This window comes from Zonotrichia leucophrys, unplaced genomic scaffold (assembly GCF_028769735.1).
Source record: "Zonotrichia leucophrys gambelii isolate GWCS_2022_RI unplaced genomic scaffold, RI_Zleu_2.0 Scaffold_58_302659, whole genome shotgun sequence".
Classification (NCBI taxonomy): Eukaryota; Metazoa; Chordata; class Aves; order Passeriformes; family Passerellidae; genus Zonotrichia; species Zonotrichia leucophrys.
The window spans coordinates 179,735-200,720 of NW_026992263.1; the positions used below are offsets into that span (position 1 = coordinate 179,735).

The 20,986-nt window shown below is 50.9% G+C and overlaps 2 protein-coding genes across 4 annotated transcripts; one reads left to right on the forward strand and one right to left on the reverse strand.

The window, feature by feature from the left end:
- Positions 1-1,149: 1,149 nt before the first annotated feature.
- MAPK7 (mitogen-activated protein kinase 7) lies at positions 1,150-6,402 on the reverse strand. Its single transcript, XM_064737454.1, has 5 exons — positions 6,245-6,402; positions 3,999-5,131; positions 2,757-3,121; positions 2,535-2,662; positions 1,150-1,444 (listed from the first exon to the last, which is right to left on the reverse strand). The coding sequence occupies exons 2-5, from the start codon at positions 5,110-5,112 to the stop codon at positions 1,318-1,320; spliced, it is 1,734 nt and encodes a 577-aa protein (XP_064593524.1). The 5' UTR covers positions 5,113-5,131; positions 6,245-6,402; the 3' UTR covers positions 1,150-1,317.
- Positions 6,403-8,992: 2,590 nt separating this feature from the next.
- LOC135460573 (syntaxin-4-like) lies at positions 8,993-19,857 on the forward strand. 3 transcript variants are annotated; one of them, XM_064737461.1, is made up of 10 exons: positions 8,993-9,070; positions 9,646-9,726; positions 10,490-10,589; positions 11,840-11,914; positions 13,513-13,574; positions 15,098-15,206; positions 16,497-16,573; positions 18,306-18,437; positions 19,024-19,134; positions 19,441-19,857. In XM_064737461.1, the coding sequence occupies exons 1-10, from the start codon at positions 9,008-9,010 to the stop codon at positions 19,522-19,524; spliced, it is 894 nt and encodes a 297-aa protein (XP_064593531.1). In that variant the 5' UTR covers positions 8,993-9,007; the 3' UTR covers positions 19,525-19,857. The 3 variants fall into 3 exon arrangements, with proteins under 3 accessions (XP_064593531.1, XP_064593532.1, XP_064593530.1); XM_064737460.1 differs by having other exon boundaries at positions 9,035-9,726; XM_064737462.1 differs by lacking the exon at positions 11,840-11,914 and having other exon boundaries at positions 9,033-9,726.
- Positions 19,858-20,986: the final 1,129 nt, after the last annotated feature.

Genomic DNA, 20,986 nt, shown 5'->3' on the forward strand with positions numbered 1-20,986 from the left:
ATGACGTCATCGATGACACAACGACCTCATTGAAACCCCAATCAACGACCCAATGGCCTCATCGATGACACGATGACGTCACTGATGACCCAATGATGTCATCGATGACCCAACCACCCCATTGATGACCCAATGGCGTCATCAATACCTCATCAATGATCCTTTGACGTCATCAATGACCTCATCGATGTCCGTATCAATGACCCAGTGACGCCATCAATGACCTGATGACGTCATCGATGACCCCCCCATCCTCCACTTAGATTTCCCGCCCCGCTGGGGCCCCGCCCCCCTGAATGGCCCCTCCCCCACCCCCCAGGGACCATCCCCAACAGTTCAGGGGGAGGGGCCTCCCCAAAGCCCCTCCCCCCTCCCGAGCCCCGCCCCCTCCCAAGCCCCGCCCCCCGCGCTCGTGGTCTGTGATGTCTTTGCTACGAAAGCCATTGCCAAAAACGCAGCCGGCTCCGCCTCTTCTTCCTCCCCGCCCTCCTCATCCTCGACGAAACGGGAAAAATTCCGCCCAAAAAGGGGAAAACCAAAAAGGTGAAAATTCCACCCAAAAAAACCCCGAAAATTCCGCCCCTAAAAGGTGAAAATTCCACCCAAAAACCGAAAATCCCTCCAAAAGGAATCACCCAAAAAAAGGGCAAAGATTCCGCCCAAAAAAGGCAAAAATTCTACCCGAAAAGGTGAAAACCTAAAAGGTAAAAATTCTGCCCAAAAAAAGCAAAAACTCTGCCCATAAAAGGTGAAAATTCCACCCAAAAAAAGGGCAAAGATTCCACTTAAAAAAGGCAAAAATTGCTCCCCAAAATGGTGAAAATTCCACCCCTAATGGTGAAAACACAAAAAGGCAAAATATTCCACCCGAAAAAGCAAAAATTCTGCCCAAAATTTCCCCGTTTTTTGGACACAGCTTTCACGGGTTTGGGTGGAATTTCCACGATTTTGGGCAAAAATTCCACCCCAAAAAAGGTGAAAATTCTGCGCAAGAAGGCGAAAATTGCACCCTGAAAAAGGCAAAAAATCCGCCCAAAAATGGCACCAAAATTTTGCCCAAAAAGGCAAAAACTCCACCCAAACCCAGGAAAATTTGGTGGAAAAAGGTGCAAATTCCCCAAAAAGCTGAAAATTCCACCCAAACACGCGAAAACCCAAAAGGTGAAAATTCCCTGAAAAGATGCAAATCCCCAAAAGGCGAAAATTCCCCCAAAAAGGTGCAAATTCCCCCCAAAATCGCAGCCAAACAGCGGATTTTCGGTACAAAGTTTATGGTGGGGAGGGGGCGTGTCCCGGGTATGGTAATGAGGGGCGGGGTCAGGGCTCGGGCAGCTCGTCCATCAGGAGGTCGCGCTGGAGGCTCTCGAGCGCCGCCGGGCTCAGGCGATGAACCTCCAGCCAATCGCGGAGCAGCGACGCCGACAGCGGCGCCGCCTCCTGCGGGCTGGGGGCGGGGCCACGAGGGTGACGTCAGAGGTGGGGACACGCCCACCGGGGGGGAGGGGCCAATGGGAGACAAGGCAACCCAAGGAGAGCCAACCCAACCCAATGAAACCCAACCCAACCCAACCCAACCCAACCCAATGGGGACCAACCCAACCCAATGAAACCCAACCAACCCAACCCAATGAAACCCAACCCAACCCAACCCAATGGAACTCAATAAACTCAACCCAACCCAACCCAACCCAACCCAACCCAACCAACGAGACCCAACCCAGTGGAACTCAATAAACTCAATGAGACCCAACCCAACTCAATGGAACTCAATAAACCCAACCCAATGGGAACCAACCCAACCCAATGGAACTGAATAAACTCAACCCAACAAGACCCAACCCAACCCAAGTCAACCCAATGGAAGTCAATAAATTAAATTCAACTTGACCAAACCAACCCAACCCAACCCAATAAAGTCAACCCAAACCCAATAAACTCAATGAGACCCAACCCAATGAAACTCAATAAACTCAACCCAACCCAACTCAACCCAATGGAACTCAATAAACTCAACCCAACCCAACTCAATGGAACTCAATAAACTCAACCCAACCCAACCCATCCCAACGAGAACCAACCCAACCCAACCCAGCTCAACCCAACTGAACCCAACCCAACAAAGTCAACCCAACCCCAATAAACTCAATGAGACCCAACCCAACCCAATGGGAACCAACCCAACTCAATGGAACTCAATAAATTTGACTCAACTTGACCCAACCCAACCCAATGAGACCCAATCCAATGAAACTCAATAAACCCAACCCAACCCAACTCAATGGAACTCAATAAACTCAACCCAACCCAACCCAACTCAACCCAACCCAACCCAATAAACCAATCCCAATTCAACCCAACCCAACCCAATGGGAACCAACCAAATGAAACTCAATAAACCCAACCCAACCCAACCCAGTGAGACTCAATGGAACTCAATAAACTCAACCCAACCCAACCCAATAAACCAATCCCAACCCAACCCAACCCAACCCAACCCAACCCAACCCAACCCCCCCCCCCAGGCCCCGCCCCACCTGTCCTTGGCCTCGCCCACCATGTCGAGCGATTGGCTCAGGAACTCCTCCAGGTCGAAGCCGACGCCGTAGCCGGCGCCGCTGCCCTTGGGCGTCACCGGGAACACCGGCGGCAGCGGATCCTCCACCTGCCCAAACGGGGGCGTGGCCTTACCCGGGGAGGGGCGTGGCCACACCCAAACCCCGCCCACTCCCCCTCCAAACCCAGCCCCGCCCCCTCACCTGCGACCGCTGCAGCTGCTGCGTCACCGTGGCCACGTCCGCGGGCTCCGCCCACCCCGCGGGGCGCGGCCACGCCTCATTGGGCGGCGCCGGGCAGGGGGGCGGGGCCTGCGGGCGGGGCTGGGCGCCGTCGGCCATCTTGGTCCAGCGCTCCAGGAGGTGCCGGTCGTCGTCGGTGAGGACGAGGCCGCTGAGCCCCTCCCCCCGGGGGCGTGGCTCGCGGCGCTCGCGCTCGCGCTGCTTCTTCTCGCGCTCCTTGGCGCGCTCCTGCCGGCGCCGCCGCTTCTCCTCGCGCTCGCGCTGCCGCTCCGCCGCCGTCACCGGCTTCCGGCTCTCGGGCGCGTCCGGCGCCGCGCAGGGCGGGTCTGGGGGCGGGGCCACACGGGGGGAGGGGCCAGGGGGCGGGGTCAGTGGGGGTGGGCAAAGCAATGGGAGTCAAGTGAAGGCGACGCAACGGAACTCGATTGGGTGAACCCGAATGGACACGACCCAATGAAAGTCAGGCAACTCAACTTGGGGTAACTCAACCCAACTCAACCCAACCCAACCCAACCCAACTGAATAAACTCAACCCAACTCAACCCAACCCAACCCAACCCAACCCAACTGAATAAACTCAACCCAACTCAATTTGAGTTAACCCAACCCAACCCAACTCAACCCAACCCAACCCAACCCAATGCAACCCAACCCAACCCAACTCAACTTGAGTCAACCCAACCCAACCCAACTGAATAAACTCAACTCAACCCAACTCAACTTGAGTCAACCCAACTGAACTCAATGAACCCAACCCAACTCAACTTGAGTCAACCCAACTCAACCCAATGCAACCCAACTTAACTCAATGAACCCAACCCAACCCAACTTGAGTCAACCCAACTCAACCCAACCCAACTGAATAAACTCAACCCAACCCAACTCAACCAATGCAACCCAAGTGAACTCAATGAACCCAAGCCAACTCCACTTGAGTCAACCAACTCAACCAGCTCAAATTGAGTCAACCCAACCCAAACCAACCCAACCCAACTCAACCGACTCAACCCAACTTAACCCAATTGACCCAACTCAACCAAACCCAACCCAACTCAATTTAACACTACTCAACCCAACTCAACTCAACCCAACCCAACTCAACCCAACCAATCCAACCCAGCCCAACTCAATCCAACCCAACCCAAAGCAACTCAACTTCAATCAACTAAACCAACCCAACTCAACCCAACCCAACCCCCCCACCTTTGCTCTTGTTCCTCATGGCCGATTTCAGCAGCGCCGCCTTCAGCGCCGCCTTGGTGTCGTCCGAGATGGCGCCGTCCCTCTTGGGCGGAGCCACCGCTGGCCCCGCCCCCGCTGTTTGCCCCGCCCCCACTGTTTGCCCCGCCCCCGCCGGCTCCGCCTTCACCCGCGGCGACTCCATTGGACAGTCGGGGGCGGGGCCTGGGCTGGGCATGTCCACGTCGGCGCACGGCGGCCATGATGGATCGGCTGCATTGACCACTCTGAGCTCGACGCTGACCCCGTCGCTGACCTTGCTGACGTCAGCGCCGGCCCCGCCCCCCGGCGCGGGCGCGATCTGCCGCCGGATGCCGTCGCGCCGCGCGTGGAAGTCGGCGATCTCGGCCACGATGGCCGCCTTGATCTCCTCCTTGGTGAGCGCCTGGCGCTCGAAGGCGAAGTCGAAGGCGGGCACGCACTCGGGCTCGTCCTCGGGGTCGTGGTACTTGGCCAGGAAGGGGTGGCGCAGCGCCTCGGCCACGCCCACCCGCTCGCGCGGGTCGAAGCGCAGCATCCGGCCCAGCAGCGCCAGCGCCGCCGGCTCGGCCTCGCCGAACAGGCTCTCCCAGGGCACCGGCGGGCGCGGCGGCAGGCTCTGCACGTAGGCGCGGACGCGCTCGGCGCCGATGGCGGCCATGACGCCCGGCGGGGGCGTGCCCAGCACCGCCATGATGAGCTGCAGCTGGTGCACGTAGTTGCGGCCCGGGAAGAGCTGCCGGCGCCCCAGCATCTCGGCGAAGATGCAGCCGACCGACCACATGTCGATGGCGCGCGTGTAGCGGTGCAGCGACAGCAGCAGCTCGGGCGCGCGGTACCAGCGCGTGGCCACGTACTCGGTGAGGAAGGGCTTGGCGTGCCGCGCGTCCGCGCCCAGCCCCCGCGCCATGCCGAAGTCGCCGATCTTGAGCTCGCAGTTCTCGTTGACCAGCAGGTTGCTGGGCTTGAGGTCGCGGTGCAGGACGTTGGCGGAGTGGATGTACTTGAGGCCGCGCAGCAGCTGGTACAGGAAATAACGCACGTGCTCCAGCGTCAGCGGCTGCGAGGAGTGGATTATCTGGTGCAGGTCGCTCTCCATGAGGTCCAGCACCACGTAGCTGGGGGGGAGGGGGGGGGAGTCAGACAAACCCAACTCAACTCAACTGAACCCAACCCAACTCAACCCAACCCAACTGAACCCAACCAAACTCAACTCAATGAACTCAACCCAACCCAACCAAACCCAACTCAACTCAACCCAACCCAACCAAACTCAACCCAACCAAACCCAACTCAACTCAACTGAACCCAACTCAACTCAATGAACTCAACTCAACCCAACCCAACCCACCCCAACTGAACCCAACTCAACTCAATGAACTGAACCCAACCCAACTCAACCCAACCCAACTGAACCCAACTCAACTCAATGAACTCAACCCAATCCAACTCAACTCAACCCAACTCAACCCAACCCAACTGAACCCAACTCAACTCAATGAACTCAACCCAACCCAATCAAACCCAACCCAACCCAACCCAACCAAACCAAACCCAACCCAACTCAACTCAACCCAACCCAACCCAACCCAACCCAACCCAACTCAACTGAACCCAACTCAACCCAACCCAACTGAACCCAACTCAACTCAATGAACTCAACCCAACCCAACCAAACTCAACCCAACCCAACTCAACCCAACTCAACTCAACTCAATGGACTCAACCCAACCCAACCCAACTCAACTCAATGAACCCAACTCAACCCAACCCAACCCAACTCAACCCAACTCAACTCAATGAACCCAACTCAACCCAACTCAATTCAACCCAACCCAACCCAACTCAACCCAACCCAACCCAACCCAACCCAACTCAATTCAAGTCAATAAACTCCACCCAACCCAACTTAACCAAACTCAAGGCAAGGCAATAAACCCAACTCAACCCAACTCAATCAAATCCAATAAATTGAAGTCAACTCAAACTCAACCGAACCCAACCGAACTCAATCAAACCCAACCAAACTCAACTCAACCCAACTGAATCAAATTCAACAAACTGAATTCATCACAACTCAATCAAACCCAACCAAACTCAACTCAACTCAACGCAACTCAACAAACCCAACCAAAGCCAACTCAACTCAACCCAACCCCCTCCCAGGCCCCGCCCCCCGCAGGCCCCGCCCCCCGCAGGCCCCGCCCCCCGCAGGCCCCGCCCCCGCTCACACGTTCCGGAACTCTCCGTAGGGGCCGCTGGGCCGCAGGATGTCCTTGATGCCGATGATGTTGTCGTGCTTGAAGTGCTTGAGGATCTTCAGCTCCCGCAGCGTCCGCTTGGCGTTGGTGACCACGTCGAAGGCGTTGGATCTCTTGAGCCACGTCCGGCACAGGGCCAGGTTGCAAGGTGACATTACCAGTGTGCCCATGGGCCCAGGTGCTGCACAGTGGCAGGGCCGGGTAAAGGGTGCCGGGGCCAGGTGTGCCCAGGTGTGTCACAGGGTGCCAGTGTGTCCAGGTGTGTCACGGTGTGCCCAGGTGTGTAGGTGCACAGGTGTGCCAGGTGTGTCACAGGTGTGCCCAGGTGTGCCCAGGTGTGTCACAGGTGTGCCCAGGTGTGTCACAGGTGTGCCCAGGTGTCACAGGTGTGTCACAGGTGTGCCCAGGTGTGCCCAGGTGTGCCCAGGTGTGTCACAGGTGTGTCACAGGTGTGTCACAGGTGTGCCCAGGTGTCACAGGTGTGTCCCAGGTGTGCCCAGGTGTGCCCAGGTGTGACCAGGTGTGCCCAGGTGTGTCCTAACCATGTCCCAGGTGTATGTCCCAGCCATCTCAGGTGTCCCCCAGGTGTATCCCAGGTGTGTCCCAGGTGTGTCTCACCTGTGTCCTCACCTGTCCCCAGGTATCTCAGATGTTCCAGGTGTGTCCCAGGTGTTCAACCAGTGTTCTCAGGTGTCCCCCAGGTGTGTCTGCCTGTTCCTCAGTATCTCAGATGTTCCCAGGTGTGTCCCTCACCTGTCCCAGGTGTTCAGGTGTATCTCACCGGTTCCTCAGTCCCAGGTGTCCCCACCTGTCCCAGGTATCTCAGCTTCCCAGGTGTGTCCCAGGTGTGCCCAGGTGTGTCCCTCACCGTGTCCGCTCCTGCCGTGACCCCAGGCCCCGGTGCGATGTCTCAGATGTATGTGCAGGTGTGCCCCAGGTGTGTCCCGTACACTGTATCTCCAGTGTCCTCACCTGTCCCGCCCCGTGCCCAGGTGTACCACCGTAGCCCCGGTATCTCGATGGTCTCGAGATGTCCCAGGTGCCCCAGGTGTGCCCAGCGCCCAGGTGCCCTCACCTTTCCCCCTGGCCATGACCAGGTGGCCCGGTGCCGATGCCAGGTATGTGCCCCAGGTGTGTCCCCTCACCAGGTGTGCCCAGGTGTGTCCCTCACCTGTCCCAGGTATCTCAGATGTATCCCAGGTGTGTCCCTCACCTGTGTCCCGCCTCCTGGCCGAGCTGACCACGCCGTAGGCCCCGGTGCCGATGGTCTCGATGACCTCGTAGTCGTCGCCCACCTCGAAGGTGACGTCGAGCGCCCGCGAGCGGAGCAGGGCCAGCGGCCCCGGGGGGTCCCGGGGGGGCTCCTCGGCCTCGCCCATCGCACCTGGGCAGGTGGGCGCACCTGGGGGAACCCAAAATCACCTGAAATTCACCCAAAATCGCCTGAAATTCACCCAAAATCACCTGAAATGGACCCAAAATCGCCTGAAATTCACCCAAAATGACATTAAATGGACCCACGGGGGCTCCTCGGCCTCACCCATCGCACCTGGACAGGTGGGCGCTGGGGAAAAAATCACCTAAGGACCCAAAATTGCCTGAAATGACCCAAAATGCATGAAATTGCACCCAAAATGACATTAAATGGGACCCACAGGGGCTCCTTGGCCTCGCCCATCGCACCTGGGCAGGTGGGCGGGGAAAAATCACCTGAAATTCACCCAAATATTGCCTGAAATTCACCCAAAAATGACATTAAATGGACCCAAAATCCCATTAAATGGGACCCACGTCGCACCTGGACAGGTGGGCGCACCTGGGTGAACCCAAAATCACCACAAAGGGACCCAAAATCACTTAAAAAAATCGCTTTAAACGGACCCCAAATCTCCTCAAATGGACCCAAAAAATCACCAGAGAGGCACCAAAAATGGCATTAAATGGACCCAAAAATCACCTGGAAGAGTCCAAAAATCACCGAAAAGGGACCCGAAATCCCCTTAAATCGTCCCAAAATGTCCTTAAAGGGACCCAAAATCACCTGAAATGGTCCCAAAACCCCCTTGGAGGAACCAAAATCCTCTCAAAGGGTCCCGAAATCACCTTAAATTGACCCAAAATCAACTGAAAGGAACCAAATTCCCCTAAATTGACCCGAAAATCACCTGAGGGGCCGCAAATCCCTTTAAATTGACCCCGAATCCCCTAAAATGGCCCCAAAATCACCCGAGCGGGACCCGAGAACCCCAAAATTCCCTTAAAGGCGCCCAAATTCCCCTAAATTGACCCAAAATCGCCTCAAATTGACCCAAAACCCCCCGAAATGGCCCCAAACCCCCCCGCCCCCCCCGCCCCCCCCCATTGGTCGCTCCCGTTTTTCTCCCGTCCCCCCCCCCGGGGGTCGCGGTGGGCGGGGCCGTTGCCATGGCGACCGCCCCGAGCCGCGCTCACCGCTCCCGCCGAAACCCGGAAGTGGCTCCGCCCCGGGCCACGCCCCCTCTCCGTGGTTTTATTGGAAGAACTTCCGGCTCCTCTCGGTGGTCTTGGAGGACTGGCTGCTTGTCTCTGGGGTATTTCCGGTTGTTTTCCGGGTTTTCGCTATGATTTCCGGTTTGACTCGGTTGTTTTGGAGGACTTCCGGTAGTGCTCTATGGCATTGGAGAACCTCCCCTCCGTCTCGATGGTGCTGGAGGACCCTGCGGCCTCTCTATGGTTTCCCTCAGGTTTCTGCGCATGCGCGGCGCGGCCGCTTCCGGTAGTGCCGCCATGAGGGACCGGACGCGGGAACTGCATCAGGCGAGAGGCCAAAAAATGGGGAAAAAAGTTCAAAAATCGGGAAAAAGAGGCGAAAAATCGGGAAAAGGAGCACGGAATCGGAACCGGGGAGCCCGAAAATGGGCGAGAAGAGGCTGAAAATGGGGAAAAGGAGGAGAAAAATGGGGGAAAAGAGGAGAGAAATGGGAAAATGGCCGGAAAATGGCAGAAAAGGGGAAAAAAGGGCAAAAATGGGAAAAAGAGACAAAAATGAGGGGGAAAAGTACAAAAATTGGGGAAATGAGCCCCAAAATGGGGAAAAAGAGCCCAAAAATGGGAAAATGAGGTAAAACATTGGAAACAATCCAAACATTGGGGAAAAGATGCAAAAATGGGGAAAAGAGAAAAAACGCTGAGGGAAGGGAGGCAAAAAACGGGGAAGGAAAGGCCCCAAAATGGGAGATTTGTCCCCAAAATCAGGAACAGAACCCAGAAATGGGAAAAGGAAACAAAAACGGGGGAAAGAGCCCAGAACCGGGGAAGGATCCGAAAAACGGGGCCGGGGTTGGATTTGCCCAAATCTGAGATTTTTCCCCAATTTCCCCTCCCCCCCCCAGGGCTCGGACTCGGACTCGGAGGGGGAGGGGCCGGGGGGGGAGGGGCGGCTCCTCGGCCCCCAGGACCCCGCCCTGGCCCAGGTGGGTCCCGCCCCCTTTGCATCTCATCTGCATCTCATTTGCATCTCATTTGCATCTCATTTGCATCTCGGTTTCCCTTTCTCGGGTTCTGGTGGGGCTCTGTTGCGATGTCTCCTGCTCCTGCCTTGATGGGGCCTGTTTCTATCGCGATATGAGCGCCCCTATCGCGATATGAGCCGTCCCTATCGCGATATGACGCGCTCGTGTCACTGATCCCCGTGCTCCTATTGCGATACGTGTCCCTGTCGCGACGTGACCTGTGTCTATCGTGATAGAATGCCCCCTGTCGTGATATTACTCACTCCCACCATGACGTAAGCCATCTGTATCACGATATAACCCATTCATGTCGCGATACAACCCGTTCATATCGCGATATGTCGCGACAGGCGCGCCGCGTGCGCTCCCTGCTGGCGGCGCTGTCGCTGTACAATGTCTGATATCGCGATATCCCCCGTTCATATCGCGATATCCCCCATTTATATCGCGATATATCACGACAGGCACGCCACGTGCGCTCCCTGCTGGCGGCGCTGTCCCTGTGCAATGTCTGATATCGCGATAGAAGGTGTTTCTATCACGATAGAAGGTGTTTATATCGCGATAGAAGGTGTTTATGTCGCTCCAGGCGCGCCGCGTGCGCTCCCTGCTGGCGGCGCTGTCCCTGTACAATGTCTGATATCGTGATATCCCATGTCTATATCACGATAGAATGTGTTTATATCACGATATAACCCATTTATATCGCGATATATCGCGACAGGCGCGCCGCGTGCGCTCCCTGCTGGCGGCGCTGTCCCGGAGCGCGGCCGAGCTGGAGCAGCTGCAGGAGAGAGCGCTGGGAACGCCCCTCCCCCCCCCGGGTCAGAACTGGGGCATTTTGGGCATTTTGGGGGAATTTTGGGTGAATTTGGGGCATTTTGAGAGGATTTTGGGTGAAATTTGAGGCCTTTTCCGGGGAGGTTTTGGGAGGATTTTGTGGAATTTTTGGGAGAACTTTTGGGGGGTTTTGGCTGAATTTGGGGCATTTCTGGGTGAATTTGGGGCATTTTTGGGTGAATTCGGGGCATTTTTGGGTGAATTTGGGGCAGTTTTGGGTGGATTTGGGGCATTTTTGGGTGGGTTTGGGGCAGTTTTGGGTGAATTTGGGGCATTTTTGGGTGAATTCGGGGCATTTTTGGGTGAATTTGGGGCATTTTTGGAGCCGTTTCGGGGGCGGGGATTGGGGGATTTTGGGGGGGATTTTCGGGAGGATTTTGGGGGGATTTGTGGGGAAATGGGGAATTCTCGGGGGAGGATTTTGGGGGGATTTTGGGTGAGTTTTGTGCGGTTTTTGCCCATTTTTTGGAGTGTAAATTTTGGGTGAGTTTTGCCCAATTTTTGGGCGGTTGTTTTGTAAATCTTGGGCGAATTCTTTGTGTGTCAGTTTGGGGTCAAATTTTGGGTGAAATTTCCCCGATTTTGGCTCTCAGAGCTGCAGGAGGAGCTGGGCTGGTTCTGAGTGAATTTTTGGTGATTTTTGGGTGAATTTTGGGTGAAATTTCCCCGTTTTTGGGTCTCTCAGAGCTGCAGGAGGAGCTGGGCTGGTTTGGGCTCATTTTTGGTGATTTTTGGGTGAATTTTGGGTGAAATTTCCCCGTTTTTGGGTCTCTCAGAGCTGCAGGAGGAGCTGGGCTGGTTCCCAGTGAATTTTTGGTTATTTTTAATGTGAATTTTGGGTGAAATTTCCCCGTTTTTGGGTCTCTCAGAGCTGCAGGAGGAGCTGGGCTGGTTCCCAGTGAGTTTTTGGTCATTTTTGGGTGAATTTTGGGTGAAATTTCCCCGTTTTTGGGTCTCTCAGAGCTGCAGGAGGAGCTGGGCTGGCTCTGAGTGAATTTTGGTGATTTTTGGGTGAATTTTGGGTGAAATTTCCCCGTTTTTGGGTCTCTCAGAGCTGCAGGAGGAGCTGGGCTGGCTCTGAGTGAATTTTTGGTGATTTTTGGGTGAATTTTGGGTGAAATTTCCCCGTTTTTGGGTCCCCAGAGCTGCAGGAGGAGCTGGGCTGGTTCCCAGTGAATTTTTGGTGATTTTTGGGTGAATTTTGGGTGAAATTTCCCCGTTTTTGGGTCCCCAGAGCTGCAGGAGGAGCTGCAGCGGCTCCGGGACGAGATCCAGGACCTGACCTGGGAGATCCAGGGGGGGCTCCGAGGTAACCCCAAAACGCCCCAAAATTACCCCAAAAATACCCAAAAACAGCCCTTAAAATACCCCGAAACCACCCCAAAAATACCCAAAAAACAACCCCCAAAATGCCCCAAAATTACCCCAAAAATACCCAAAAAACAACCCTTAAAATACCCCGAAACCACCCCAAAATACCCCATAATTACTGCTAAAAATACCCCAAAATTACCCCAAAAATACCCAAAAAACAGCCCCTAAAATACCCCGAAACCACCCCAAAAATACCCAAAAAACAACCCCTAAAATACCCCAAAACCACCCCAAAATAACCCCAAAAATACCCAAAAAATAATCTTTAAAATACCCCAAAATGCCCCAAAATTACCCCAAAAATACCCTAAAAATAACCCTTCAAATACCTCTAAACCGCCCCAAAATAACTCCAAAAATACCCAAAAAATAACCCTTCAAATACCCTGAAACCACCCCAAAATACCCCATAATTCCTCCTAAAAATACCCCAAAATTATCCTAAAATACCCTAAAAACAACTCCCAAAAAATACCAAAAAAAAAATCTCAAAATGGCTCCAGAAATCCCAAAAAATTACCCCAAAAATATCCCTCAAAATATCCCCAAAAACAACCCCCAAAAATCTCAAAGTTACCCCAAAATATCTCCAAAAACCGACCCCCAAAATGCCCCAAAATTACCCCAAAGTTACCCCAAATTTAGCCCCCAAAATACCCCCAAAAATGCCCTAAAACTCCCCAAAAATATCCCCAAAATACCCTAAAATTACCCCAAAAACTGCCCTCAAAAATGCCCCAAAATGCCCCAAAATTAACCCCAAAATTACCCAAAAATATCCCCAAAAATGCCGTAAAATTACCCCAAAAACTCCTCAAAAATCCCCCAAAATCACCACAAAATGTCACAAAATTAACCCCAAAATTACCCAAAAATATCCCCAAAAATCCTCAGAAAAAAACCCAAAACCACCTCAAAAATCCCTCAAATACCCAAAGAATGCCCCAAAATTCCCCAAAAATTCCCCAAAAATTCCCCCGAATACCCAAAAAGCTGCCCCCAAAATCTCCTAAAATTACCCCAAAATATTCCCCCAAAAATTCCCATTTCCCCCCATTTTTCCCCATTTCCCCCAATATTTTGCTTTTTTCCCCATTTTCCCCAATTCTTTGATTTTTCCCCCAATTTTCCCCAATATTTTGGGGTTATTTTTTCCATTTTTAATTCATTTTCCCAATATTTTGGGGTTATTTTTTCCCCATTTTCCCAATATTTTGGGGTTGTTTTTTCCATTTTTAATGAATTTCCCAATATTTTGGGGTTATTATTTTTTCCATTTTTAATTCATTTTTTTCCCCAATATTTTGGGGTTATTTTTTCCATTTTTAATGAATTTTCCCAATATTTTGGGGTTATTTTTTCCCCATTTTCCCCATTATTTTGGGGTTATTTTTTCCATTTTTAATTCATTTTTTCCCCAATATTTTGGGTTTATTTTAATCCATTTTTAATGAATTTTCCCAACATTTTGGGTTTATTTTAATCCATTTTTGATGAATTTTCCCAATATTTTGTTTTTTTCCCCATTTCCAGCGCTGGCCCCGGCGGCCGAGGAGGCCCCGAATTCCATCGGGGCTCGGCTGCGACGAACCCAGGTGGGATTGGGGGCAAATCCGGGGATTTTGGGCAAATCCGGGAAATTCGGGATTTGGGGGAATTTTTGGGGAATTTTTGGGGAATTTGGGGAATTTTCAGGTTTTTTAGGGAATTTTTGGGGGGAATTTTTTGGGGGTTTGGGGCAAATTTGGGGGAATTTTTGGGGCGATTTTTGGGGGATTTTTGGGTAAATGTGAGGGAATTTTGGGGCGAATTCCAGGGGGTTTTGGAAAATTTGGGGATTTTTAAAGGAGATTTTTTGGGGGATTTTGGGGGTTTGGGGTAAATTTGGGGGAATTTTTAGGGGTGATTTTTGGGGGGATTTTTGGGTAAATTTGGGGAATTTTGGGGGGAATTTGGGGAATTTTGGGTTTTTTTAGGGAATTTTTGGGGTGAATTTTTGTGGGTTTGGGGCAAATTTGGGGTTTTTGGGAAATTTCAGTAGTTTGGGGGTTTTTTAAGGAATTTTTGGGGTTTTTGGGTGAAATTTGGGGGATTTTTGGGGAGAATTTTGGGAGGAATTTTTGGGGTTTTTTTGGGGTTTTTATCTGTGAATTTGGGGGAATTTTTGGGGGGAATTTTTGGGGGATTTTTGGGTAAATTTGAGGGAATTTTGGGAGGAATTTTTGGGTAAATTTGAGGGAATTTTTGAGGCTTTTTTGGGTGAATTTGGGGGAATTTTGGGGCTGAATTTTGGGCGATTTTGGGGCGATTTTGAAGGGGACTTTTGGGCTTTTTAGGGCATTTTTGGGAGGAATTTTGGGGCTTTTTGGGGGATTTTTTTGGGAATTTTGGGGGGATTTTGGGGTGGATTTTGGGTGGATTTGGGGCGATTTGCTCATTTCTGGCCAATTTGGGGGAGGATTTTCCTGGGGATTTTTGGGATTTTCTGATTTTTGGGGGGATTTTTTGGGGACTTTCGGGAGTTTTGGGCATTTTGGGGTTGCCCTGACAGATTTTGGGGTTCCCTGGGTGGGATTTTGGGTGGATTTGGGGCAGTTTTGGGTTGTTCTGGGTGGATTTGGGGCGGATTTTGCCCATTTCTGGCTGGATTTTCATGGGGATTTTTGGGTGGATTTTGGTCATTTCTGGGCAGATTTTTTTGGGGTTTTTTGGCATTTTGGGGTTTTTGGGGGCGCCCTGACCGATTTTGGGGTCCCCGGGATGATTTCAGGGCTCCTTGGACGGGATTTTGGGTGGATTTGGGTGGATTTGGGTGATTTTAGTGGATTTTGCTCATTCTCGGGTGTATTTTGCTCATTTTTTGTCGGATTTTTTTGGGGTTTTTTGGGGTTTTGGGGTTTTTGGGGTCCCCCTGACCGATTTTGGGGTCCCCAGGATGATTTCAGGGCTCCCTGGGTGGGATTTTGGGTGGATTTGGGTGAATTTTGGCCGTTTCTGGGCGGATTTTTGTCGTTCTTTGGCGTATTTTGCTCGTTTTTTGTCGGATTTTTTTGGGGTTTTTTGGCATTTTGGGGTTTTTGGGGGCGCCCTGACCGATTTTGGGGTCCCCCCACCCCAGCACGGGCTCCTGGCCCAGCAGTTTTGGGGGCTCACGGGGACCCTCCAGGCCGCCCAGGGCCGCTACCGCCAGCGCAGCCTGCAGAGGATCCAGCGGCAGCTGCAGATCGGTGAGAAAAACCCAAATTTGGGGGATTTTAACCCATTTTGGGGGGCCCAAAAAATCCTGGGGGGTCCCTGGGAGGGTCCCTGGAAAATTTTGGGGGGTTCTGGAAAAAATTTGGGGGAATTTGGGCAAAATTTGTGGGATTTTGGGAGGTTTTGAGGGAAAGAATAATGATGGAGGAGGACCCAAAATTTGGGGTGGAACAAAAAATTTTGGGGGGGTCCCAAAAAATCCTGGGGGGTCCCCAGGTCCTTGGGAGGGTCCCTGGAAAATTTTGGGGGGTTCTGGAAAAATTTGGGGGAATTTTGAGAATTTTTGGGGATTTTTGGAAGGAAAAAGGTTCGGGGGAGATGGAAAATTTTGGGGGTTTTGGAAAATTTTGGGGTCCTAAAAATTTCTTTGGGGGGGTCCCAAAAAATTCTTGGGAGGGTCCCTGAAAATTTTGGGGGGTTCTGGAAAAATTTGGGGCCAAAATTTGGAGGAATTCCTGAAAAATGCCGGGGTTGGTCCCAAAATTTGGGAGAATTTTGCCATTTTTTGCTTCGTTTTTTCCCATTTTTGGGGTGATTGTTCCCAATTTTGGGGCCCTTTTCCATTTTTGGGTCAATTTTCACAATTTTCAGGTCATTTCCCCCATTTTTGGCTCAATTTCCTCCATTTCTTTGGCTTCATTTCCCCATTTTTGGGTAAAATTTCCCAATTTTTGCTCAGTTTTTCCTTTTTTCTCTCATTTTTCTCATTTTTGGTTTCATTATTCCCAATTTTGGGGTCTCCTTTACCCCATTTTTGTCTCAATTTTCCCATTTCTGGGGTCCCTTTTCCCCATTTTTGGCTGAATTTTCCCATTTTCGGGGTAATTATTCCTAATTTTGGGATATTTTCCCATTTTTGGCTGAATTTTCTCATTTTTGGGTCCCCATCCCCATTTTTTTGGGTAAAATTTTCCCATTTTTGCTCAAGTTTCCCATTTTTGGGGTATTTTCACCCATTTTTGTCTCAATTTCCCCATTTCCAGCTCCATTTTCCCAGTTTTGCCTGAATTCTCCCATTTTTTGATCCCTTTTTCCCATTTTTCTCTCAATTTCCCCATTTTTGGGGTCCCTTTTGGAGTTTTGAAATCCCAATTTTGGGACAATTTTCCCGCTTTTTTCGTCCCTTTTTCCCAATTTTTTCCCTATTTTCCCGTTTTTGGGGTGATTTTCCCCAATTTTGGGCTCCATTTTCTCACCTTTGGGGTCGTTTTTCCCGTTTTCTCTCAATTTTCCCGATTTTGGGCGATTTCTCCCCATTCCAGCCGGGCGGGCGCCGCCGTCGGAGGAGGAGCTGGAGGCGATGCTGGAGTCGGGCCAGAGCCAGATCTTCGTCAGCCACGTCAGATTTGGGGAGAAAAACGGCGAATTTGGGCAAAAATGGGGCAAAAATGGGATTTGGGGCTTTTGGGGGATTTTGGGGGATTTTGGGGATTTTTTTGGGGATTTTTTGGGGATTTTGGGGTTCCCAGGAGCCGATGTTGGAGTGGGGCCGGAGCCAGATCTTCGTCAGCCGCCTCAGATTTGGGGAGAAAAACGGCGAATTTGGGCAAAAATGGGATTTGGGGAAAAAATGGGATTTTTGGAGAAAATTTGGGATTTTGGGGGTTTTCTTTTGAGGGATTTTGGGGTTGATTTTGGGGGATTTGGGGTTTTTTTGTGGAGTTGTTTTGGGGTTTTTTGGGGTTAATTTTGGGGGGTTTGGGGGCATTTTTGGGTGGATTTTGGGGTTTTTTTGGGGTTTTTTTGGAGAAGATTTTTGGGTGGTTTTTGGGCTTCTTTTGACGGATTTTCGTGGGGAGTTTTGGGGAGATTTTGGGGATTTTGAGGGCTTTGGGTTGTTTTTGGGTAACTTTGGGGATTTGGGGACTTTTGGGGGGTTAATTTGGGGTTTTTTGAGGGATTTTGGGGGGGATTTTTTGGGGTTTTTTAGGGGGTTTTTGGGGTTTTTCAGGGTTATTTTGGGGGGGATTTTTGGGGAGATTTTGAGGGGATTTGGGTTTTTTTGGGGGGAGTTTTTTTGGGGGAGTTTTGGGGTTTTTGTTTTCTTGTGTTATTTTGGGGTTATTTCAAGATTTCCTTGAGTTTTTTGGGTTATTTTGGGCGGATTTTTACGGGATTTTTTTGGGGAATTTGGGACATTTTTTCGCCTCCCGGATTTTTCCCATTTCTGGGTGAATTTTGGGCTTTTTTCGATGGATTTTCGTGGGGGTTTTTGGGGATTTTTTGGGTGAATTTTGGGCTTATTTCGATGGATTTTGTGGGATTTTTTGGGTGTATTCTTTTGGGATTCGTTTTTTTTTTTAAACTTTTTGGATTCTTCCCATTTCCGGGAGATTTTTGGGCTGAGTTCGATGGATTTTCGTGGGGATTTTTTTGGGTGAATTTTGGGCTGATTTTGATGGATTTTTGTGGGGATTTTTTGGGTGAATTTTGGGCTGATTTCGATGGATTTTCATGGGGGTTTTTGGGGATTTTTTTGGGTGAATTTTGGGCTTTTTTCGATGGATTTTCGTGGGGATTTTTGGGGATTTTTTGGGGAATTTTGGGCTGATTTTGATGGAGGTTTTTGGGGATTTTTTGGGTGAATTTTGGGCTTTTTTCGATGGATTTTCGCGGGGATTTTTGCGGATTTTCGTGCGAATTCTTTTAGGATTTATTTTTATTTTTCCCTTCCGTTATTTTTCCCGTTTCCGGGCGATTTTTGGGCTTCTTTCGATGGATTTTTGTGGGGGTTTTTGGGGGGTTTTTTGGGCTGATTTCAATGGTTTTTCGTGGAGATTTTTGGGGATTTTTTTTGGGTGAATTTTGGGCTGATTTCGATGGATTTTCATGGGGATTTTTTGGGTCAATTCTTTTGGGATTCCTTTTTTTTTTAAACTTTTTGGATTCTTCCCATTTCCGGGCGATTTTTGGGCTGATTTCAATGGATTTTCGAGAGGGTTTTTGGGGGGTTTTTGGGGCTTTTTTCAATGGATTTTCGCGGGGATTTTTGTGCGAATTTTTTAGGATTTATTTCTATTTTTCCCTTTTGTTATTTTTCCCGATTCCGGGCGCTTTTCCCCCGTTTCCAGGCGCCGTCCCCGCTGTCCTCCCGCGCCCTGGACGAGGCCGGGCAGCGGCACCGGGAGCTGCAGCGCCTCGAGCGCGGCCTCCGCCAGCTCGGCGAGCTCTTCCAGCTGCTCAGCGGCACCGTCGAGGCCCAGGTGGGACTGGTTATACTGGTTATACTGGTTTGGGGAAAAAACGGCCATTTTCGGTGAAAATTTGGCGATTCTAGCTCAAAAAACGGCGATTCTACGGCAAAAAATGTGAATTTCGCGGCGGGAAATCGGGGTTTTCGAGGTGGGAATGATGCTTGGAGGGACTGGTTTATACTGGTTTGGACTGGGAGGAGGAAATGTGGTGGTTTTGGGTGAAATTTTGGTGATTTTGGGAGAAAAAATGGCGATTTTAGCTCAAAAAATGTAATTTTTATGGCAAAAATGGGGATTTTGGGGTAGAAAACGGGGAATTTGAGTGTGAGATGGGACTGGATTGTACTGGTTTATACTGGGAGGGACTGGGAGGAGAAAATTGGGTGATTTTGGGTGAAAAAATGGCGATTTTAGGGCCGAAAATGTCATTTTTATGGCAAAAATGGGGATTTTTGGGGTGGAAATGGGACTGGTTTGTACTGGGATGAACTGGGAGGGACCGGGATGAACTGGGAGGAAAAAACCCGGGGATTTTGGGTGGAAAAATGGCGATTTTAGGGCCGAAAACGTTCCATACTGGTTTGTACTGGTGCAGGGTGACGTCATCGACCGCATCGAGCAGCAGGTGCTGCACTCGGGGGCGCACCTGGAAAAGGGGCGGGGCCACCTCCAGGGGGCGGGGCGGCGGCAGAAGGCGGCCCGGAAGGTAACTGGGAATGAACTGGTTTATACTGGGAGGGACTGGTTTATACTGGGAAGGGTCACTGGGCAAACTGGGAGGGACTGGGAATGAACTGGGACATACTGGTTTATACTGGGAGGGGTTAAAGGGGCACGGGGAGTTACTGGTTTGTACTGGGCCTCACTGGGAGCAGGCCCCAACTCCCAGACCAGGCCCAGCCTGCTCCAAACCGCTTTAAACCGCTCCAAACCGGTTTATACTGGTCCGGACTGGTTTGTGCCGCCCCAAACTGGTTCCTACTGGTTTATACTGGTTTATACTGGTTCGCAGAAGCGCCTGGCCCTCGCCGCCTGCGCCTCGGTCGCCATCTTGGTCCTGGTCGCCATTGTGGCCGCCTCAGTGGCGTCCGGGTAGCTCCGAGCCCTCCCATTGGCTGCGGGAGCTGCCAATCGACGCAAACCCCACCCTCCGCCGCCTCCGATTGGCTGGGAGTGACATCACGGCGCTGGCAGGCGAAGCCCGCCCCGCTCGGCGGTGATTGGGCGGTGCGGGTGTCAGTCAAGCGTAGCGCGGGTTTTATTGGTTGGTGGTGATGTAATGGTGGTGGCGGGGAGGACTCGGCCCCGCGGCGGTTTCTATTGGCTGGTGGTGACGTCACCGGCGAGGAAAGCACTTTTTAGCCCAAAAATGGCCCAAAAAAGGCCAAAAAACCCCGAAAAAATAATAAAAAAAAATTTAAAAATAAAATGAGGTGAGAATTGTGTCACAAGACCCCAAAATCCACGAAAAATCGCTCGGGTTTCAGCCACAAAAAGCCAAAATTCGGAAAAACCAAGCCCAAAAAATGGAAAAGTGATGAAATGGACCCAAAATTTTGGGGTTTTTTCGCAGTTTTCACCCCTCGAGTTCAGTTGTTCCCAAAAGTCCCAAATATGGGAAGATTTGCACAAATGCTGGAGCCCAAAGGGTCTGGAATTCATTGAATTGTCCCAAAATGGCCCAAAAATGCAAAAAAAATCATCTCAGAAATCTCGAAATCCCTGAAAATTAAATAAAATCCTCAAAAATCTCCCTAAAATCTTTTCAAATCCCCCAAATTCCTTCCAAAAATCCCCCCCAAAGAAAATCCACAAATTCCCTTCGAAAATCCCCCAGGAATTCCCAAAAAAATCCCAATAATCCCCCAAAATCCCCAAATCCCCTTCCAAAATCCTGAAAATAAAATAATATTAAAAACAAAAGAACACATTCTCAATAAAACAAAAAAAAAATCCCCTCAAAATTTATATAAAATTCAAAAAAAAATTCCCCCAAAATTCCTCCAAGAATCCCTCCAAAAATTCCCTAAAAATTCCAAAAAAATCCCCCAAAAATCACAAAAAATATTCCGAAAAAATCTCAAAATATCCCCCAAAAAATCCCATAAAAAATCCAAAGAAATCCCCCAAAATCACAAAAAATATTCTGAAAAAATCTCAAAATATCCCCCAAAAAATCCCCTAAAAATTCCAAAAAATTCTTCAGAAATTCTCCAAAAAGTCCTTTAAAAGTCCCCAAAAAATCCACGAAAATCTGTAAAAGTCACCAAATTCCCCAAAAATCCCCGAAATTCCCGCCAAAATCCGGCCCCAAATCTCCAATTTTGGCCCCAAATTTTTCCATTTCCCTCGCAAGGGGGCGTGGCCTGCAGAAAGGGGTGGAGCTTATAGAGAAGGGGCCCGGCTTAAGGGGAAGGGGGCGTGGCCTGAGCACATCCTGCCCCGCCCCCTCGGCCCCCCGAGCCGAACCCGGAGGCCCCGAGATGGTGAGGGGGGAATTGGGGAGAAATCCGGGGAGATTGGGAAAATTTGGGGGGTTTGGAATCGTTTGGGGGATT